This window comes from Perognathus longimembris, chromosome 5 (assembly GCF_023159225.1).
Source record: "Perognathus longimembris pacificus isolate PPM17 chromosome 5, ASM2315922v1, whole genome shotgun sequence".
Lineage (NCBI taxonomy): Eukaryota > Metazoa > Chordata > Mammalia > Rodentia > Heteromyidae > Perognathus > Perognathus longimembris.
In genome coordinates this window covers 2,225,986-2,246,319 of record NC_063165.1, presented here as the reverse complement: position 1 = coordinate 2,246,319, position 20,334 = coordinate 2,225,986, and the positions used below count along the sequence as shown (strand labels likewise).

The following is a 20,334-nucleotide window of genomic DNA, read 5'->3' as shown; positions in this document are numbered from 1 at the left end:
CCTAGGGCCTCGTGTATCCGAGGCAGGCACTCTTGCCACTAGGCCATATCCCCAGCCCCCTTACTCAGCTTTTTCACTCACAGCTGCCACTCTTACCACGTGAGCCACACTTCCACTTGGAGCTTTTAGCCAGTTAATTGGAGATAGGAGTCTCAGATTTGTCTGCCGAGCTAGGTTGGTTCTGAACCCCACTCCTCAGATCTCAGCCTCCTGAATAGCTAGTATTACAGATGGGATCACCAGCTCTAGCTTTTGGTTTCTTTTCAGTGTCACCAGTCTCTTCAGCAACTATACATTGCCTTGTCCCAACTTGAAATGTGCTTTTCTGACCAAACTGCAAGTTTTTCGAATCTTTCTACTCTGCCTCTGCTCCTGATTCTCACTGTAAAGGTGCCCAAAAGTAGTTAGCAATCCTCATATCACAGCAGGCATGTTGTGCCACCTTGAAATTTTCCCTGCCACATTCATTGGTTTGTCTTTAATTTCAACTTACACGACGTCTCGGGGCATGGACAAAACACAGACAGGTTCTTTGCCAGACTGTAACATGAGTAGCCTCAAGTCCAGCTTCCAGAAGAGTTCCTTTCTGATTGACTCATGAGCACAGCCTTTACTAGCCAACGTCCTGTCAGCTCTCTCCTCTCCCGAACCCAACAAAGTTCCACCTCAACCTCTGCTTATCTTATTCTTGGGCTTCTCTAGCCTCCATCTCCAAGCATTTCCAAATTCCTCCCTCCACTAGGTCCAAAGTTTTTTGAACCACATGGTCAAGTAGTCACCATACTTTATCAATTTTCTGTGTCAAGTTTGTGTGTGTGTGTGTGTGTGTGTGTGTGTGTGTGACGGAGAGACACGGACAAAATATCTCATGCAAACAACTTACAGGAGGAAGGATTTATTTTGACTCAATTTTGGAGGTTTTTAGTCCATACTCTGCTTTTGTTATGGGGTCCAGGGAAGGTACCCCAAATGGGACTCAAACCCACGTCCCTCCAGACTCCACCACGCAGAGACAGTCTCAAGCAAAGATGGATTTATTGGGGAAGCAAAAAGTGAACTGACCGGCCAGGGACGCAGCACAGACTCAGGCGCTGACACCGTGACCCCCTAACAGTCCTGGAGCTGAGGTTTATAAAGGTAAAAGCGTAGCACAGGTGTAGGGGGTTGACGCAGGGGGTAGAGCAAGCAACAAACAAGCAAGCCATTTACAGAAGCAGAATTTTGCGGTCAGGTTGAGGTAATATTTAATTTCATTTTAAACAATTGCTACCATGTTTCACTAATCAAGATGGAGTCAGCTCTACTCCCTACAACACTTTGATTTTGTGGGGTCTTGCCTTTTTGCCTGTGCTTTCTTGACTTCAGTCCTTGACGTTACTCCTCCCAACTCTGAAATAAACCTTTGAGTGCATTTGTGTGCATATGGTCACATCACCCTCTACAGGCATACACCACCACCTTTGGCTCACTCAGCTGGGTGGGGTCTTGCTAGCATATTGCCTGCCTGGTCTTAAGCTACGATCCTCTCAGTCTTTCCTGGGTAGCAGGATGTCTTTTTGTTGGTTGGTCGGTTGTGTATATTGAAGTCAGGGCCTGGGCACTGTCCCTGAGCCTTTTTGTGCTCTGCCACTTGAGCCACCCCACCACTTTTAGTTTTTGAGTGGTTAATTAGAGATAAAAGTTTCAAGGGGACTTTTCTGCCCAGGCTGGCTTCAAACCGTGATCATCAGATTTTAGCCTCCTGAGTAGCTAGGGTTACAGGCGTGAACCACCGGTGCCCAACTTGTTTTGATTTTTTTTTCTTTTTTAGTATTGCATGAATGCTGTAGAGTAAAAGACAAGAAAACTCTGATTACATGCTAACTGGTGCTCTTCTGCTTTTGTTTTCCCAGATAGCACTTACTTTGGACTCAAGATGATTTGATGTGTTAAAAAGTCCTCCCATCAACCATGATGGCTACACAGACATTGAGTATAGACAGCTATCAAGATGGGCAGCAAGTGAGAGTTTGAGCTTTATTCTGCACCTAAGTACTGCCAGTCAATCTGGCACTAAACATGGACACTATTTGTGTATTCATCATTCAATTTCTCTGAAGCTGCACATTGCATTTTAAATACACTGTGCGTTTATTTATGTTTGTCTCCAGAAAGATAAACTGTGTAGTTGCTCAGATTACTTCCTTAAATGATACCAACCCTGCCTCAATCATGACTTTCTTGGGAATTTTATATTGTTAAGGTCAGTGCTAATTAGTATTGTCCTTTTTAAAGACTAGACACTTGCCTAGCACGCGTGAGGCCCACATTGTTCTCTGAAATCAAACACAATCATTAATAAGAAAACTCTGAAATAAGCCTTTCAGTGCATTTGTGTACATGTGGTCACTTCACCCTCTACGGGGTGCTTGGGCTTTTGTTGTTTTTATTTTCTTTTTTTTTTTTTTTTTTTTGGCCAGTCCTGGGCCTTGGACTCAGGGCCTGAGCACTGTCCCTGGCTTCTTCCCGCTCAAGGCTAGCACTCTGCCACTTGAGCCACAGCGCCGCTTCTGGCCGTTTTCTGTATATGTGGTGCTGGGGAATCGAACCTAGGGCCTCGTGTATCCGAGGCAGGCACTCTTGCCACTAGGCTATATCCCCAGCCCTGTTTTTATTTTCTAAGAGAAAGAGAACATTTTTTTTCCCCCACCTAAGGTGGCAGAGTAGGTACTCTGTAGCTCCCTCTAGACTGTTGGGGCAAATACCATGTCTGCTGTCAGAGCATGCCTGGCCTGCTCTCTGGCAGGATTCCTGGAACTGGGTCCAGACCACACTATCAGGGTAGGCAGTCTGATCTGCTTATACATAATTAAAAGTTTCTGGCAGCAAATTTGATTTTTGCATGTGAGTCAGTTGAATTCTTTAAGAATTTAAATGTAATTTACCTAGGTGACTGTTTAAAACAAATTTAAACAAATTTAAAGCATTTTTAGAGATTTAAATAAATGAAATAACATAGCTGGTCTTTGCTTTTCTGAATGCAGAGACCTTTTCTTTGGTGGGGGATGGTACTTGGGTTTCAACTTAGGGTTAAGCTTTTTCATTCAGGGCTGGCATTCTACACTGGAGTCACAGCTCTACTTCTGGCTTTCGGATGCTTAATTATACATAAGAGTCTCATAGGCTTCTCGGCTTGGGCTGGCCTTGAACCTCCATCCTCAGAGCTCACCCTCCTAAGTAGCTAGGATTACAGGCATGTTGTACTGATACTTGGCATGAGTATAGTGACCTTTGTTACAAATTGTGTATAGGTATGAGACTGTATGCAGACCGGGATCAAACTCAAGGACTTGTTTGCTAAGCATGCGCTGTACCACTGAGATGTGCTCAAAGCCATGTTGCATTTTTTATAGCCTAGGAATTTCTGAGGGGTAGGGTAGAAATGGAGAATTTAGTTGTGTCACAGTTAGGTAGCATTCTGAGTTTTGTTTTTATGAGGAAAGAAGAGCCTGGGGCTGGGAATTTGGCCTAGTGGCAAGAGAGCTTGCCTCCTATACACGAAGCCCTGGGTTCGATTCCTCAGCACCACATATTTAGAAAAAGCTGGAAGTGGCGCTGTGGCTCAAGTGGTAGAGTGCTAATCTTGAGCAAAAAGAAACCAGGGACAGTGCTCAGGCCCTGAGTCCAAGGCCCAGGACTGGCCAAAAAAAAAAAAAAAAAAAAAAGCCTGGACTATTTCTGTATCCCTCTCTTGTTAGCTGTGGGAACCTATGACAAGAGCAGGAGGACTGAGGTCGCATGTGTGGTCCCTGCAGGGGCATGTAGGCAGTTGAGCTCTAAAATCATACATGTTTCATGGGACTCAGTCACTCCAGTTCTTTAGCAGTTTGGAGATTTGGCCTTTATGGTCTGTACTTTTTTTTTTGCCAGTCGTGGGTTTTGAACAGACTGGCTTCAGGCTGCAGTCCTCAGATCTCAGCCTACTGAGTAGCTAGAATTACAGGTGTGAGCCACTGGTGCCTAGCTGGTCTCTACTTTTAAAACATAATAAATTCATATTTATTTTTTATATTTTAAAAACAACTTTTAGTGTTTTTGTTTACCATCATATAACTGGCTGGATGTTTAACATTCTTCTGATTGCATTTCTATTTAAGAATAGAATACCTAGGGCTGAGAATATGGCCTAGTGGTAGAGTGCTTGCCTCACATACATGAAGCCCTGGGTTTGATTCCTCAGCACCACATACATAGGAAAAGCCTGGAGTGGCGCTGTGGCTCAAGTGGCAGAGTGCTAGCCTTGAGCAAAAAGAAGCCAGGGACAGTGCTCAGGCCCTGAGTCCCCAAGCCCCAGGACTGGCAAAAACAAGCAAACAACAACAAAAAAGATAGGATACTTGGTAGAATTTATTTTGTGTTTAGTAACACAAAGTCTCCTCCTCTTTTCCAGATGCAAGTGGTAGCAGAGTTAAAAACAGAGCAAGATCCCATTTGCTCAGAACCGGGTGCGGAAGGCGCGAGCCCTCCTCCTGTGGAGTCCCAAACCCCAATGGATGCCGACAAGCAGGCCATTTATAGGTAGTGTCTGGGTGGGGGGCACGTGGGTGTCCAAGCCAACTGGAGTGCCGGGGCTAGGCGGAGTGGGGAGGGACCTGTGTGACGCAACAACTGCTCCGACCAATAGTTTTCCAGATCAAGGTGTCATTTCTAATCATTGGATTGACCTGGACTACAGAGTGATAGTTCAAGAATAATGAAAGGGAGAGGAAAATATCTTGAGACCCACTCGTGGTGCTGGTGGTAGAACGTGGGCCTTGTGCGTGCCAGGCAAGTTCCCTTCCACTGAGCTCCACTCCAGCCCAGGCCTGGATGGCTTCATGGGAGAGTTCAACCAATATATGAAGAAAAAAGAACAGCACTGCTACACCATGTCTTTAAAAAAAGAAGAGGGAGAAGACCTCTCAGCTCACTGCGAACTAAGCCTCCTCTGATACTAAACCAAAGACAGTACAAAACAAGAAAAACAGTATCCTTCACGAACTTACATTAATAATAATCAGCAGCAACATACAAAAAATTAAATCCATCAGCCTATAAAAAGTAACCCACAGTGGCCAAATAGAGTTTTTCTTGTAATGAAAGACTGGTTCACTATTAAAAAATTAACTGATAAGGTCCCCAGGTGTCTTACCCATTGATAGAGAAGTACACTGAACAAAATTTAACATTGAATTATAGTTAAAAGGATTGTAAGCAAGCCAGGCACTGGTGGCTCACACCTGTAATCCTTGCTACTCAGGAGACTGAGATTTGAAGATCTTGGTTTGAAGCCAGCCTGGGCAAGAAGGTCCATGAGACTCTTATTTCCAATTAAGCACCAAAAAAGGACAGAAGTAGAGGTATTGCGTAAGGGGTAGAGCACTTGCCTTGAGCAAAAAATTCTCGGAGATAGCATAGCTAAAATAAGTTTTAAAAAGAGTCAAGTTGGAGGAGTCCATCTGTACAATTTTGAAAACTTCAAAGTATTAAGTTATAGTAGTTACAAGATTTTGAGGACAGACACTCAGATAAGTGATACAAAAAGAATCAAGAAACAAATGTGCATAAATATAAAATAGGACTCTTTTGTATGAGTGTGACAAGGTCTAGCTGTGTAGCCAAAACTGAACTCAAACACAATTCTCCCTCTGCCTCCTGAGCACTAGAACGGATGCCACCGTGCTTAGCTTTCATTTGAGCTTAGATGGAGATGTAAAAATAATTGAGGTTACTTTTCTGTAACTGATATCAGAACAGTTACACATTTTTATGAAAAAAAATCCTCAGAGTAGTTTCATATCTTATACAAAGATTTGGCTAAGATGTATTATAGATCTAATGCAAATTTTAAAACTTTAATAACTTTAGAAAACACAGGAAAGTCTTTAAGACCTTACTCCATTGGACAAAAAGTCCTTTCTTCAGGCTGTCCTTAAGATCTTTCACTTGAGGCTAGCACTCAAGTGAGCCACTTTGAGCCACAGTACCACTTCTGGTTTTCTGGTGGTTAATTGGAGATGAGAGTCTCACAGACTTTTCTGTCCAGGGCTGACTTTGAACCGTGTTCCTTAGATCTCAGCCTGAGTAGCTACAATTACAGGTATGAGCCACTAGAGCTCAGCAAAAAGTTCATTCTTAGGATACTAAAAGCATGATTTATAAAGTTAAATAATGTGATAAATTGGGCCTACTCAAAATTTAGAAATTCTGCTCTGCCAAGAGATGCTGTTCAGAAAATGAAAAGATTCTGGGTGCGGGTGGCTCACGCGTGTCATCCCAGCTACTCAGGAGGTTTGGATCTGAGGATCGTGGTTCAAATCCAGCCTGGGCAGGATAGTCCGTGAGACTCTTATCTCCAGTTAACGACAAGAACAATCAGAAATGGCACTATGGCTCAAAGTGGTAGAGTGTTAGCCTTGAGTGGAAAAAAAACCTCAGGGACAGTGCCCAGGCCCTGAGTTTAAGCCCTATGACTGATGAGAGAGAGGGGGGGGAGGGAGGGAGGGAGGGAGAGGGAGGGAGGGAGGGAGGGAGGGAGGAAGGAAGGAAGGAAGGAAGGAAGGAAGGAAGGAAGGAAGGAAGGAAGGAAGGAAAAGAGAAGACTTGCATTACATGTATGGAGGCATCCTTGCAACACATGATTGGCCAAGGAATTAACTCTAGACTACATCAGAGATCTGAGGGTCTCAGTTCAAAACCAGTCTGGGCAGAAAAGTCTGAAAGACTGTTATCTCAGTTAACTACCCAAATGTAAATTCAAAACATCAGGAAGACTGATTAACTCGGATATCAAAATAGACCCTTACATGGAAACATAATTTAAAGGGCAACTAATGGCTAGAAGCGTATGTGTGTGATGTACACATTTAAGTATTGGTGCCCTCAAAGCTTTGAGGGACCAGTAAGGAACTGACAAATGGCCTAAAGTAAAAGTGACAACTGGGTACTCGTGCATTACACCTGTAATCCTAACTATTCAGGAGGCTGCGGTCAGGGGACAGTAGTTTGAAACCAGCCTGAGCTAACAGATTGCAGAAACTCTTATCTCCAGTTAACCAGTGAAGAGTCAGAAATGGAGGTATGGCACAAGTGGTAGAGCATAAGGCATGACAGAAAAATTGAGCAAGCGTGCAGGACCCTGAGTTCAAGCCCCTATACCAGCACAAATTTAACTACTAGCTAGGTGCTGCTGGCTCACACCTGCAATCCTAACTGCTCAGTTGGCTGAGATCTGAGGATCACAGTTCAAAGCCAGTCTGGGCAGGAAAGTCTGTGAGACTCTTGCCTCTAATTAACCACTAGAAAACCAGAAGTGTCAGTATGGTTCAAAGTGGTAGAGTGCTATCCTTGAGGAAAAGAGCTCAGGCCCCAAGTTCAAGCCCCATGACCAACAACAACAACAAAAAGAATTTCCTTAAATGTTCACTATAAAAGGAATAATATAACAGCTTTTCGTCACTTAGCCCAATGTCCTCAAGGTTTACAAACAGGTTTGTTATCTCTGCTTAGAGTGTGACCCTAGTAATTTTTGCAGTGTTTTTACAATTTTGTTGCAGGCAGCTCTCCTAGAAAATAATGGCTTCTGTATACTGAGTCACCTCTACATTGTAAATATTGATCAACTGCAGGAAGCCTAAGGGAGCTGGCAGGTGAACGGTGGCCCTGTTGGGGTCTCACACTGAGGCTGCCCTGCTGCTGTTAGTGATAGGCTCTGAAGCAGCACTGGCCGCATAATTGGTGCATGCAGTTCAATGCAGAATGAAATTAAAGTGATTTTTTTCCCCCCATTCCTGGGACTTGAACTCAGACTCTGTCCCTGAGCTTCTTTTGCTCGGGCTAGCACTTTACCACTTGAGCCACAGCGCCACTTCCAGCTTTTTCTGTTTATGTGGTACTGAGGAATCGAACCCAGGGCTTCATGCATGTTAGGCAAGCACTCTACCACTAAGCCACATTCCCAGCCCCTAAAATGAATTTTTTAAAGTAAGGTCTGGCAGTGTCATACCGAGTGGGGATCCGTGGCCACCTGTCTAAGCTATACACTCATGTAGTCGGTCCTGTTGGTGGGGAGAGTTTGGAAGAAGGAAGCCAGCTCCAGAACCATGTGTGTGCACAGTGTCCCCCGGAGCAGGCTGTGGGTACACACTGCAGCACTGACCCTGGCCTCTTTGGGGATCGCCAGAGGTTTCCGCTTGATCCGTATGGTCTGAGTTTTCTAAGAGATATGTATTTTCTTACTGTATAAATACCAGAAAGTTCGGTTGGTAGTGCATACCTGTAGTAATCCTAGCACTGGGGAGGTTGAGGCAGGAAGATTGCAAGTTCTAGGCCAGTCTGGGCTATATAGCTGGATCCTTTCTCAAAAATCCCCCCTATCCCCCCCAGCCAGGCACTGGTGGCTCACGCCTATAATCCTAGCTACTCAGGTGGCTGAGATCTGAGGATCTTAGTTCAAAGTCATTCTGGACAGGAAAGCCTGCAATATTCATATTTCAACTACCCAGAAAAGGCCAGAAATGAAGCAGTGGTTCATAGTGGTAGAGCCCTAGGCTCCGAGCTCAAGCCCCAGGAATGGCACAAGAAAATAAAAGACCACCTCATCCCCAAACCCCCACAGAAACACACCACTTGATATCATTAGGATGCCTGTAATTGAAAAGCAGAGTAGCAAGTATTGGTAGAATGTAGAGAAATGCACCGCAGGTAGGAATGTAAAACAGTGCAGCCACCTTAGAAAATGTTCTAGCAGCTTCGTAATTCAATCCAGGTGCTGGTGGTTCATGCCTGTAATCATAGCTACTCAAGAAGCCATGATCTGAAGAACAAGGTTCAAAGCCAGCTTGGGCAGGAAAGTGTGGGATTATTCAGTTAGCTACCAAAAAAAATCTGGTGGTAGAGTTGTGACTCAAGTGGTAGAACACTAGCCATGAGCAAAGAAAGGTCAGGAACAGTGCCCAAGCCCTGAGTTCAATCCCCAGGACCAGCACGAGAGAGAGAGAGAGAGTTGTATTCAATCCAGAAACTACTCCTGTGCATGTGCCCAAGGGAAATGACTATGTATGTCCCACAAACACTTGTACATGAATGCCTGTTCATCATAGCCAAAATCCAGGCTTCTACCAACTGATAAAGAAGGAAATATGAGCCGCCCTTATAGTGTTCAGCCATGAGCATTGAAGGACCAGTGTGGGTTTTAACACTAAGTCTCGAAAACCTGCTGAGTCTCAGAAACCCGACTCCAATGATTACATGTAATTCTGTTGGATGAGATGAGTAGAATAAGTGGAAATAGGAAGTAGGGTTGTGGTGGGCTGGGACTTTGGAAATAACAGCTGCTAGTGGCTACAGTGTTTGTTTTGGGAGTAATCACAGTCTAATTTTTACTGATGATGGTTACATGTTCTACAGTACACTATGCTCCATTGACTTATGCACCTTAAATGAAGAATTGAGAGTTCAAAGAGCTGCCATATAAAATCATACATACAAGCCAAGAGTAGTTGCTCATTCTTATACTGCTAGCACTTAGCAGTCTGAGACAGGAGGATTATGAGTTGGAGGCTTTCCTGGGCTACATACTGAGACACCCTGAAACAGAAATCATGTATACACATACACACACACCGTATACACACACACCGTATACACACACATACACACCGTGTATGTATACACACACACACACACACACACACACACACACACACACACACACACACACACACACACACACACACACACACACACACACACACACACACCCCGTATTCTCAAGGAGGCATAGAGCACACCTCTGTTATGTTTTTTCTTTTCTCCTCCAGGCATCCTCTGTTCCCATTACTAGCTTTGTTGTTTGAAAAATGTGAACAGTCCACACAAGGCTCAGAAGGCACGACTTCTGCCAGTTTTGACGTGGACATTGAGAACTTCGTCAGGAAACAGGAAAAAGAAGGGAAACCCTTCTTCTGTGAAGACCCAGAAACAGACAACTTAGTAAGTAAAGTCGGTGTTTTATTTTCCAGAACTTGTAAAATTCTTTCATGAAATTTTAAGCTTCTAGTGAAAAAGTTCCACCAGAGAATTGTATCAATGGGAAACAACTTAGTTTCCAATACGTCCAAAACCCATGGTTCTGTCTTCCGGTTTCCAGTGACCTTCTCTTTGGACGAGCGGATAAAAGAACCATGGCAAATGACTTCATGCAAAATTACAAAACTTTAGAAAAGTCATGAGAGAAAAGCTTTGTGTGAGCAGAGTTCTTAGACTTGATACAAGAAATAGAGTGTAGAAGAGTTGGACTCGATGGGATTAGGAAGCACGTATGGGATGGGGTGACGGAGATGGAGTAGAGCAAAGGTAAGAGACTTGCTTAGGCGGGGCTGGGCTGTGGCCCAGTGCTCTGTAGGGTCAGAGCCACTTCTAGCACGGCCGCTCTGAGGGTGGCTCTGGGCTCTGGGTTCTGGATACACCAGCTGCCCCCAACAACCCGGAGCTCCAGGCAGCGGTGCTAGAACAGTTCCCACGTGTGATTCCAGACGTGGTTCCACCTCCATGGTTGGCAGCCAAAAGACCTCCACCCAATACCGAGACCCAGTGTGTGTGCTGGTGATGATCGCTGTCCCCCGTTCTCATTGTAAACGTTCATTGCCTGCTTCTAGATGGTGAAAGCAATCCAGGTCCTGCGTATTCATCTTCTTGAGCTGGAAAAGGTTAATGAACTCTGCAAGGATTTCTGCAGTCGGTACATTGCCTGTCTGAAGACAAAAATGAACAGCGAGACCCTGCTGAGTGGGGAGCCTGGGAGCCCCTACTCCCCTGTGCAGTCCCAGGTACGGTCTCGGAGGCCCGCCCTGCTTCCTGTGCACTGTAACCGTGGTGTTGTCTCCTGACCCCTACTCCCCTGTGCAGTCCCGGGTACGGTCTCGGAGGCCCGCCCTGCTTCCTGTGCACTGTAACCGTGGTGTTGTCCCCTGAGACCAGCAGCACCTTTACAGGTGCTGGGCTACCTTGATGGCTGCCCTGCTACAGTGATCTGAGTCTCTGGACGCAAGCTGGCTCCGGAGTGACTCAAGCCCGAGAAAAAGTCTTCCTGAGCTTGGAGCAGGGTTGGAGTGAGTGTTCCATCTGCATTCGAGGCCCCACTGGCCCTGGCCATGTGTAGAATAAAGTACCATTTGCTTCCTTATCTTGATAAAATACTGAAACCAACATTTAAGTGCTGATCATGTATTTGTGCATTTGTACAGGAGGCTATTTTCTGAAAGCTTGTCAGCGAGTCTGCGCCGCTCCTCGGGCCCGCGCTGGGTTGTGATAGCATGATGCCCTTCCATTGAGGTTTACACAGGTGTTTTTTTTCCTGGGTTCTAATGATCACCACAATGTGTGCTCTGATGTTTAGCAGGTTCAAAGTGCCATCACGGGCACCCTCAGCCCCCAGGGAATTGTTGTACCCGCTTCTGCCCTGCAGCAGGGAAATGTAACCATGGCAACAGTGGCAGGTATGACCATAGACATGTCCATCTTCTCTGTGAGATGAGGCAGAACATAGATCTCTTATATTTGAATGAATAAATGTCAATATTAACATTTTATATTTCTCTTAATTTCACCGTGTTTTGATTAATACCAGCTCCTGATGTAATTGTACTAGAATCTAGTTCTTTGAATGTTTATTTTTATTAATTATCAATGAATGTAATATTTAAATTGTATTTTCCTACCTAAAGTATTTTGTATGAAAATACATAGCAAAAAGCAATTGGGCTTTTCAAATAAGAATTTTGAATTATACGTTTAGCAATAACTGAAACAGCTAAATTGTGTCATGAATTGTTAATTTAGCAAAAACTGTAGGCCTAATTTTAGTATTGTTTGTCTAGCAAAAACCATTTCAAGGGCTGGGAATATGGCCTAGTGGCAAGATTGTTTGCCTCATATACATGCAGCCCTGGGTTTGATTCCTTAGCACCACATATATAGAAAATGGCCAGAAGTGGCACTGTGGCTCAAGTGGCAGAGTGCTAGCCTTGAGCAAAAAAAAAAAAAAAAAAAAAACCATTTCAAGAAGAGCACTAGTGACCAGGTGCCAGTAGCTCACGCCTATAATCCTAGCTACTCCGGAGTCTGAGGTCTGAGGATCTCAGTTCAAAGCCAGCCCAGGCAGGAAAGTCTCTGAGAAAACCAGAAATGGCACTGTGGTTCAAAGTGGTAGAGTGCTAACCTTGAGCAGAAGAGCTCAAGGACAGCACCCAGACCCTGAGTTTCAGCCCCACAGCTGACAAAAACCACCACCACCAAAACTAGTGGTAAAAATATAACCAGAATAAAAGTATTTCTTTATCTGGGGCCATTAGGCAATCTTTAATATATGGTAATTTTTTATACCATTTTTTTCTTTATTGATTGTCAAAGTGAATTACAGAGGGGTTACAGTTTCATATGTAAGGCAGTGAGTACACTTTTTGTTCAAATTGTTACCTCCTCCCTCAGTTTTCCTCCACCTCCCACCTCCCCCCCCCCCATGAGTTGTATAGTAGGGTTTCACCAGATGGTTTTGTAAGTATTGCTTTTGGTATTGTTTGTCTTTTTATCCTTTGTTCCTCAATTTTGGTATTCCCTTTCCCCTCCCTAGTTCCCTTCCCTAGTAATATGTGGTAATTGAAGGAAAAGTAAAGTGGCAGAGGCAGGCAAAAAGAAGGGGCATGAAAATCCTCTTTGGTTCAGTGGGTTAGTGAGGATACAGAGTGAACCAAATTTGTTTGATAATTTGTAGCAGCAAGTCAGTTACAAAGTATTGTTGATGTATTTGAAATGACTAAAATATTCATTAAAGTGTAGTTTTTTAAGTTCCTTCCTTAAGTAGAATGAGGACAGCTTAAAATAAGTTGTAAAGTAGCTTAGTCCTTAAAGTTTCTTCTCCCTTTTGAGGTGGAACAGTGTACCAGCCTGTCACCGTTGTCACTCCACAAGGCCAGGTGGTCACACAGGCCTTGTCGCCTGGGACGATTAGGATCCAGAACTCCCAGGTGAGTGCCACCTTCTGAGAGGCTCGGGGTGGGGGTGGCCGTGCGTGTGGGCACTGAGGGACAGGCCAGGCATGAGCCGTCCCCTCTGCCTGAGTACCATCGTGTCTCCTGGACAGTCTCCACTCGGGGTGGATGAATATCAGTTTGTTTCTTTTCACTTCCTATCTTCCTTGCTGTCGAAAATGTGCAAGTAGGGCTGGGAATATGGCCTAGTGGTAAAGTGCTCGCCTGAAGCCCTGGGTTTGATTCCTCAGCACCACATAGATAGAAAAAGCCAGAGGTGGCGCTGTGGCTCAAGTGGCAGAGTGCTAGCCTTGAGCAAAAAGAAGCCAGGAACAGTGCTCAGGCCCTGAGTCCAAGGCCCAGGACTGGCAAAGAAAAAAAAAATTGAGAATGTGCAGGTTTCAGGAAAGTCTTTTGAGCCCCCCAGAAGCAGCCCGTTAGCAGGCACTCCCCAGGCGTGTGCACCTGTTCATGTGAGATTTGAGGTTCTGTAGCTGCAGAACCACAGGTTTCTCAGCAAGACAAAGCCCGGCCTGAACCCCCCGCAGGACGCCATGCGCGTGGCTCCTGAGCCCTGGAAGCTTTCCTGGCTCTCTGCAGGGTCCCCTCACCGTGTCTGAGGCACTTGATTTAAAGCAGACCCCCATGAGAGACCAGAGGGAGCTCCCGCTGGGGCTCTCAGCGCCCCGCGTTTGAGGGTCTGGCCTCTGTAGCAGGAGAGACAGCTGCACAAGTCAGTAGGGACAAGGCAGACCGCCCCGTGCCCTGTGCCCTGTGCCCTCTCCCTTCCCTGCTCCTTCGTGGTGGCCTGCGAGGCCGGGCTGCACGGTCCCTCCAGACTGGAGCCACAGTCACTGGGTGTGTCTTCACTTTGAGCCAGGTTGAAATGAGGCTGAAGTTCTCGCTGGGGAGCGTTGCGTTTGCACGAGAGCGCAGCCTCTGTCCCGTCCCCTTCCTTCCGTGCATGGCTGCGGCGGCCGCATGCGCAAGCAGCTCTGGGCAGCCTGTGCTCGGTGGGCAGGTGTTCTGGAACCGACGGCCACCTTTGGCCTCCCAGGTTTCAGAGGCGCAGGGAAGCAGCCTCGCCCCCTCAAGGCTGCCCCTCAATCCTCCTGTTGTGCGGCTCGACGGGGAGATGCGACTCCAGGCCCTTGCTACCGGAAGCAGTGGGTTGTCCCTGCACTCACACACTCAGTGGCTTGGGCCCCAAAAGCTGAGTGGCCAGAACAATGAGGTCATTTCCTTTCTGCAGTCGATGTTTGCAGCGTCTCACTGGGTCTAGGATGCAGACCTTTCTCGGCCCTTGCCTGTGCCGCTCTGCCCGCAGGGCTCGGCCTCCCCCTCCCTCTGCCCGGCTGCTCGAGCCCGGCTCCTCCCGTGCCGCGCGGGCTCCCGCCGCCCTCTCCCACTTCACATGCCCGTGAGCACAGAGCTCCGTACTTGCTGAAGAGTTTCCTTGTGTCAAATGGGAGGAAAGCGTCCTCGAGTCAGATACCTTATTAGTGTCTTGTGTAGGAAGGATATTTTCTACTTAACTGAGTTTTCTTAGAAAGGAAGTTTGCTGTTTCAATAGCAAGGCTATAAAGTGTGTACTCCCGTGGAGCAGTTTCTTACCTGGGCCGGTGTGATAACCCCCAGCTCCTTCTGGAAAGTCTGAGAGACTCGGCTTCAGTTAACCACCCAAAAGCCAGAGTCTAAATAAAAACTCAGGGACAGCTCCCAGTTCTTGAGTTCAAGTCCCAGGAATGGCACAAAAACCAACACCGCTTCTGGCTGGGTGCTGGAAGTGGGCGTGTGTGGGTGGTGGTCACAGATGACCTTCTGGCCCGCCCTTGTTCCAGCGCTGTCCATTCGCACGGGGCTCCCTGCCTCGTGGGGGGCCTGTGGGGGGCCTGTGGGGCTCAGGCAGGGCCACGGCTGTGCGCCCTGCCGCCACCCGGGAAGACACGAGTCACTGCCGTGCGGGGCATCGTGCCCCCGCCGTGCAGGGCAGGGCGCCCTGGGCTTGCCCTGCCTTCCTGCGGCTCTTCACTAAGAAGCCCCCGTTCCCCGCCAGCAAGTGTGGTTGCAGGGAGCGCCCGTCCCCCGCCTGCCGGGCCACGCTTCCTTGCACCCCGAGACTCGGTGCCCGGTTTCTCCCCCCTCTTCTTGCAGTGACGTTAATGTTTCCTTCAGGTCTGTGCGTGTCACCCTCAGCTGTCTGAGAACGCCACCACAGGCTAGCCCTGTGAGTCCCCTCCAAACCTTCCGGCCCTTTGTTTCACCGTTCTTCTCGGAGTTCCTAAGTAAATCCTGCCTCTTAACTCATCCCTTCAGATGCCTTCTTGTGCCTCTGCCGTGGGGCCCGTGGGGCCCGCGCCGCCCTCCTGCCTCGCCCTCGGGTGCTTGGTGTGGCGTGTGCCCGGTGCCCGCACAGCCCCCGCCGTGGGCCGGCTCTGCTCGCAGCGCGGCTCCGCCTTGCGCGGCTCTGTCACTCGGCTTTGTGCTTTGCTGGTGCTGGAGGTCGAACTCCAGGCCCCCTGTTTGCCACAGGCACGTCCTCCGCCCTTCTTGATTTGTTCCGCTTGGGTCTCGCAGCCCGCGTTGGGGTCTCCTTAATGCTTCACCTGTAGTGAGGTGGCGGGCTCGCACCCCCGTACCCAGCCTTTTCTTTTTGGCCAGTCCTGGGCCTTGGACTCAGGGCCTGAGCACTGTCCCTGGCTTCTTCCCGCTCAAGGCTAGCGCTCTGCCACTTGAGCCACAGCGCCGCTTCTGGCCGTTTTCTGTATATGTGGTGCTGGGGAATCGAACCTAGGGCCTCGTGTATCCGAGGCAGGCACTCTTGCCACTAGGCCATATCCCCAGCCCAACCCAGCCTTTTCTTGGTGGAAATGGGTTCTTAAGAATTTTTGCCTGGGTTGGCCTTAAACTATAGGATTATAGGTAGGGGTCTGATTTTCTTTTTGCGTGTGCGTGTGCGTGTGTGTGTGCGTGTGTGTGTGTTTCACTGTGTACCCGTGCTTGTTGGTGCCCCAGCGGCCCCATGCTGTCAGGTGCAGTGTGTGTTCCGCTGCGGTTTCCGCTGCTGACACCCTGTCTGCAGGTGGCCCGGCTCCAGGGCTCAGAGGCCGTGAGTCCATGTCAGCCCTCCACCATTGTGAGCTCTCTCACGTATTGATGCTGTGGTGGTCCACAGGTTCTAGAAGAGAAGTAGACCCCCCATGCTCACACTCCCCACGCGCCTGTCACCTCCGCGTGTGTGCGGCAGGTCCCTGCCAGTCAGCACGCCGTCAGCCCCGGAGCTGGCAGCAGCTGGTCTCCCGGATAGCGCGCCCGTTCCCGTGAGCTGAGCTCCATCCCCACGCGGGCCCCGTTCAGACACCCCGCCCCAGGGGGACTGGCTGAAAAACGAGGTTCCCAACCCTGGCCCAGGGCCAGAACGTGGAAGCGGAAGTAGGGCTTGCGGGCCGCGTGCGGTGAGGAGGCCGCAGGAGCAGGGCTGCGCTGGCCTGCAGTGCTAGGTGAGGCGGGAGCTCCCCGTCTCTCCGGGAAGCCCCCAGTCTCTCCGGGAAGCCCCCAGGGCCTGGGCGTTGCTCCTGGGTGGTTACGGGGCTGTCATGGTGTAGGCCTGGCTGACGAACCCACCGGACGCTGGCCATCCCCTGAGCCGCCAGCCCCCGAGCTGTCAGCGCTGCGATCCTGCCTGATGTTCCCATCCTGGAGCCACTAAGGGTGCCGGGCCGACTCACTGTGTGCCGGAAGAGTCCAAGGACTTTAACAGATACGGGGCAGGAGGAGGGGGCAGAGAGCAAGGAGACAGTCTGGGGTTAGGCGAGTCCCCATAGGGTCTGGCTTGTACACCTTGACCGCAAAGCATGCGGAGTCTCCCCTCCCAGCCGTAGCTGTGTGTACGTGTCATCATTGCTCTCTAATGGCATTTGTCAAATGTTAAAAGCTCCAGTTACAGTTGAACCAAGATCTCAGCATCCTACATCAAGATGACGGCTCATCCAAGAACAAAAGGGGCGTCCTGCCAAAGCATGCCACCAACGTGATGAGGTCCTGGCTCTTCCAGCACATCGGGGTAAGGGTGCCCGGCCGCGCAGAGCCTGGCCCAGCCGTCCTCTGCCCCTGCGCCATGCCCCCGCGTCCCCAAGGCCCAGTCTCTGCTGCTAGTGTTACCCTGAGTGTGGGCTGAGCGTGGCTCCCTGAAATGGCTTTGAAAAACGTGAAACACAAGGATCTCCTTAACCTAGCCCCATGCTCCCTGTGTGTGTGCGTGTGTGAGAAAGCCCCACCCTGTAGCTCTGATGGTGGCATGGGGTTACTTGGGAAGTGTGCAGAGGAAAGGATGTGCTCGTGTAAAGCCTTGGGAAGGAAAGCAGTGTTTCGTGTAGTGTTTGCAAGGACGTCACTAAGGCTGGTGACAGCGGTGTGGGAGGGTCTGGGAGCGCGGGCCCAGCGGCCCACGGCCTCTCCCCACGCCTGACTTCCTCGGAAGCTTGGTGTGCTCGCAGTGGTGACACGGCCGTAGGTAGCCCATGGACACGTGGGGGGCACCCGGAGACCCGGGCCGGGGGGTGCACTGGGGTACACAAAAACGAGGAGCACAGCAGGAGAATGCATTCGGCGGGTGGCAGGAGGTGAAAAGGGGCGCGTTGTGGCTTCGCGGGCCTGCGTTTACACCTGAGGACCCGGAAGCCCCGTACAGGGCTTGGTGCGTGTCGCTCAGAGCAAGCGTCATCTTGGCCCGCACACACGGGGGGACAGTCGCCAGTGCTGGGGGACGCTTCCTGGCTTCCGAGGGGGGCGGCGGGGTCTGGCCGTGGGCCACGCAAGGCCCTTGGAATCATGTTTGCATGACAGGACAGGCACATACACTTCTCGTCGGCTTCCTGCGGCTGCTTTGCCGGCAGCAGCCATTTTGTGTGGCTAGCCATGATGTTGTAAGCGTCCAAATGGCCCTCGGCAGGAAAGTGGCTCCCCACCCCTGCTAGATAGAAATGGCTTTGCTTGGGTGCAGTTAGTGGTCCGTGGATGAAAGGCAGTGGGTTACATTACGTCCTCCCACCGTGCCTGACACAGCGGGGCCACCGTTCCCCGCCATGACAGGACACGGAGCTGTCGCATCTCCACTGTGCTCGGGAAACTGCTGAGCACTGCACGCTCTTGAGGGGGGAAGAGGCTTCATTCTGTTGTGGATGTTAGGGAAACCGGATTTGCAGCTAGATCTAAAATGCAACTGGCCATGACCCCTTACACAGGACCCCACAGGCACACACACTAAAGGAGGATCCTCTTAGCAGGGGTACCTAAACGTGTACCTTCTTGGAACACTTGAAGTACTGTTGAACAACACAAATACTAAGAAATGGCAGCATGGATTTTTGTTGGTGGTGGTGTGGTGGTGTTTGTTTTTACTTTTGTTTTTGTCTTTTAAGGGGGAGGCAATGGATAGTGCAAAAAGAGAGGAAGGGGGCTGGGGATATGGCCTAGTGGCAAGAGTGCTTGCCTCATATACATGAAGCCCTGGGTTCGATTCCCCAGCACCACGTATACAGAAAACGGCTAGAAGTGGCGCTGTGGCTCAAGAGGTAGCGTGCTAGCCTTGAGCAGAAAGAAGCCAGGGACAGTGCTCAGGCCCTGAGTCGAAGGCCCAGGACTGGCAAGCGGGGAGGGGGAGAAGAGAGAGGGAAACATAGGGAGAGGGAAAGAGAAGAAGGGTGGACAAGTACAACCATGTGGAAAATGAACTATGTAATTTGTGGGGAAACTGGGAGAAAGGGAAGGAAGGGGGGGGTGGCATTGTCCAAAAAAGCAATGTACACACTACCTGACTTACACCTTCAGAATAACATTATGTCAGAAGATTTTTGAGAGTAAAGTTTGGCTTGGCTAAAAGTGCTATGGATACCACTTTTTGTTCTTGCTAATTTGCGTGCTCTAGTTTCCTCTTAAGAGTTAAAGTCATGAACAAACCCTCCTTTTATTTTTAGCATCCCTACCCAACAGAAGACGAGAAGAAGCAGATTGCTGCTCAGACAAACCTGACACTACTCCAAGTGAACAACTGGTAAGACAGATGCTCAGCTGCACAGTGGAGCCAGAGCGGCGACCAGTAGAAGACACGGCTGAAGCTGGGCGCTGGTGGCGCCAGTCATCCCGGCTCCCCAGGGGCTGAGGTGTGAGCGTTGTGGTCAGGAGCCAGCCCGGGCAAGAAAGTCCATGAGCTTCTTAGCTTCGATAAGCCACTCAAAAAAAGCCACAAGTGGCGTCGTGGCTCAGGTGGTAGAGCACTAGCCTTGAACACAAAGAGTCTCGGGGACAGTGCCCAGGCCCTGAGTTCAAGCCCCAGGACTGGCAAAAAAAGAAAAAAAATAAATCTGGTTGAGATGTTTGCACTAGCTGGCGGGACTGTGTCGCTGGAGGGCTGCGGTGGCTGGCGGGGCACTGGGAGTGTTCTCATTATCCGCGCTCACCGCGGACCAGAAGGTTTATCCGTGGCATCAGCGCCCCAGCCGGAAGTGGCGCTGTGGCTCAGGTGGTAGAGTGCTAGCCTTGAGCAAAAGCAGCTCAGGGACAGTGCTCAGGCCCTGAGTTCAAACCTCAGGACTGGCAAGCAAACAAATAAATGGCAGGCCCTAGGTTTCTGGAGACTTAGCTAATTCATTCTTTTCATGATTTCATCTCTGCGGCCTGGTTCCTAGGTTGCATCCATTAAGCGTGCTGACTGCGGAGGGCGTCCTGACCTCCCTTTGTCTTCACAGGTTCATCAATGCTAGAAGACGAATTCTCCAGCCAATGCTGGATTCCAGTTGTTCAGAGACCCCCAAAACAAAGAAAAAAACTGCTCAGAACAGGCCGGTTCAGAGGTTTTGGCCAGACTCCATCGCGTCAGGAGTGACACAGCCCCCACCAAGTGAGCTGACCATGTCAGAAGGTACGTGTCGCTGTCGGAGGAGGGGGGCCGTGGGCACAAGGCCCGTGTGGACCACTGTGCGTCGGGCAGGGCTCTGAGCTCGGCTCAGTCGTGAGGAAGCCGTGGTCTGGATGTGTGCTCAAGGCCGCGGAGCGCTGGACGGTGTTAGGACCTGACCCCACTGTGTGCGGGAGACCATCCACTCCGCGGGAGAGACATGGTCATCACCATGGCAGCCCGTGCTTTGCTTCTGGCTTTGCTTTCCTTTTCCTTCTAGCGCTGGGTGCAGACAGCCGAGCGCATGTCCTCCTCGCCCCATGCTTCCCCTCCAACGCGGGCGCCCGGGTGCAGGCTTTAGCTCTTCTCCGCCTTTCCCTCCCTACCGCTGGC

General features: G+C 49.5%; 1 protein-coding gene across 5 annotated transcripts in view; it reads left to right on the top strand.

The window, feature by feature from the left end:
- Nucleotides 1–20,334, top strand: part of Pknox1 (PBX/knotted 1 homeobox 1) — a 38,444-nt gene that overhangs the window by 14,449 nt on the left and 3,661 nt on the right. Inside the window, exons 1-10 of one of the 5 annotated variants that reach the window (XM_048346177.1) lie at nucleotides 867–1,137; nucleotides 1,893–2,001; nucleotides 4,430–4,557; nucleotides 9,840–10,011; nucleotides 10,677–10,847; nucleotides 11,417–11,516; nucleotides 12,946–13,043; nucleotides 16,981–17,109; nucleotides 19,022–19,098; nucleotides 19,793–19,965. In XM_048346177.1, coding sequence (XP_048202134.1) covers nucleotides 1,951–2,001; nucleotides 4,430–4,557; nucleotides 9,840–10,011; nucleotides 10,677–10,847; nucleotides 11,417–11,516; nucleotides 12,946–13,043; nucleotides 16,981–17,109; nucleotides 19,022–19,098; nucleotides 19,793–19,965 — 1,099 coding nt within the window. In that variant the 5' untranslated portion in view covers nucleotides 867–1,137; nucleotides 1,893–1,950. Of the gene's footprint in view, nucleotides 1–866; nucleotides 1,138–1,892; nucleotides 2,002–2,048; nucleotides 2,243–4,429; nucleotides 4,558–7,574; nucleotides 7,668–9,839; nucleotides 10,012–10,676; nucleotides 10,848–11,416; nucleotides 11,517–12,945; nucleotides 13,044–16,980; nucleotides 17,110–19,021; nucleotides 19,099–19,792; nucleotides 19,966–20,334 lie in introns of those variants that run through there. The other 4 variants (XM_048346181.1, XM_048346179.1, XM_048346176.1 and 1 more) reach the window with 4 other exon arrangements.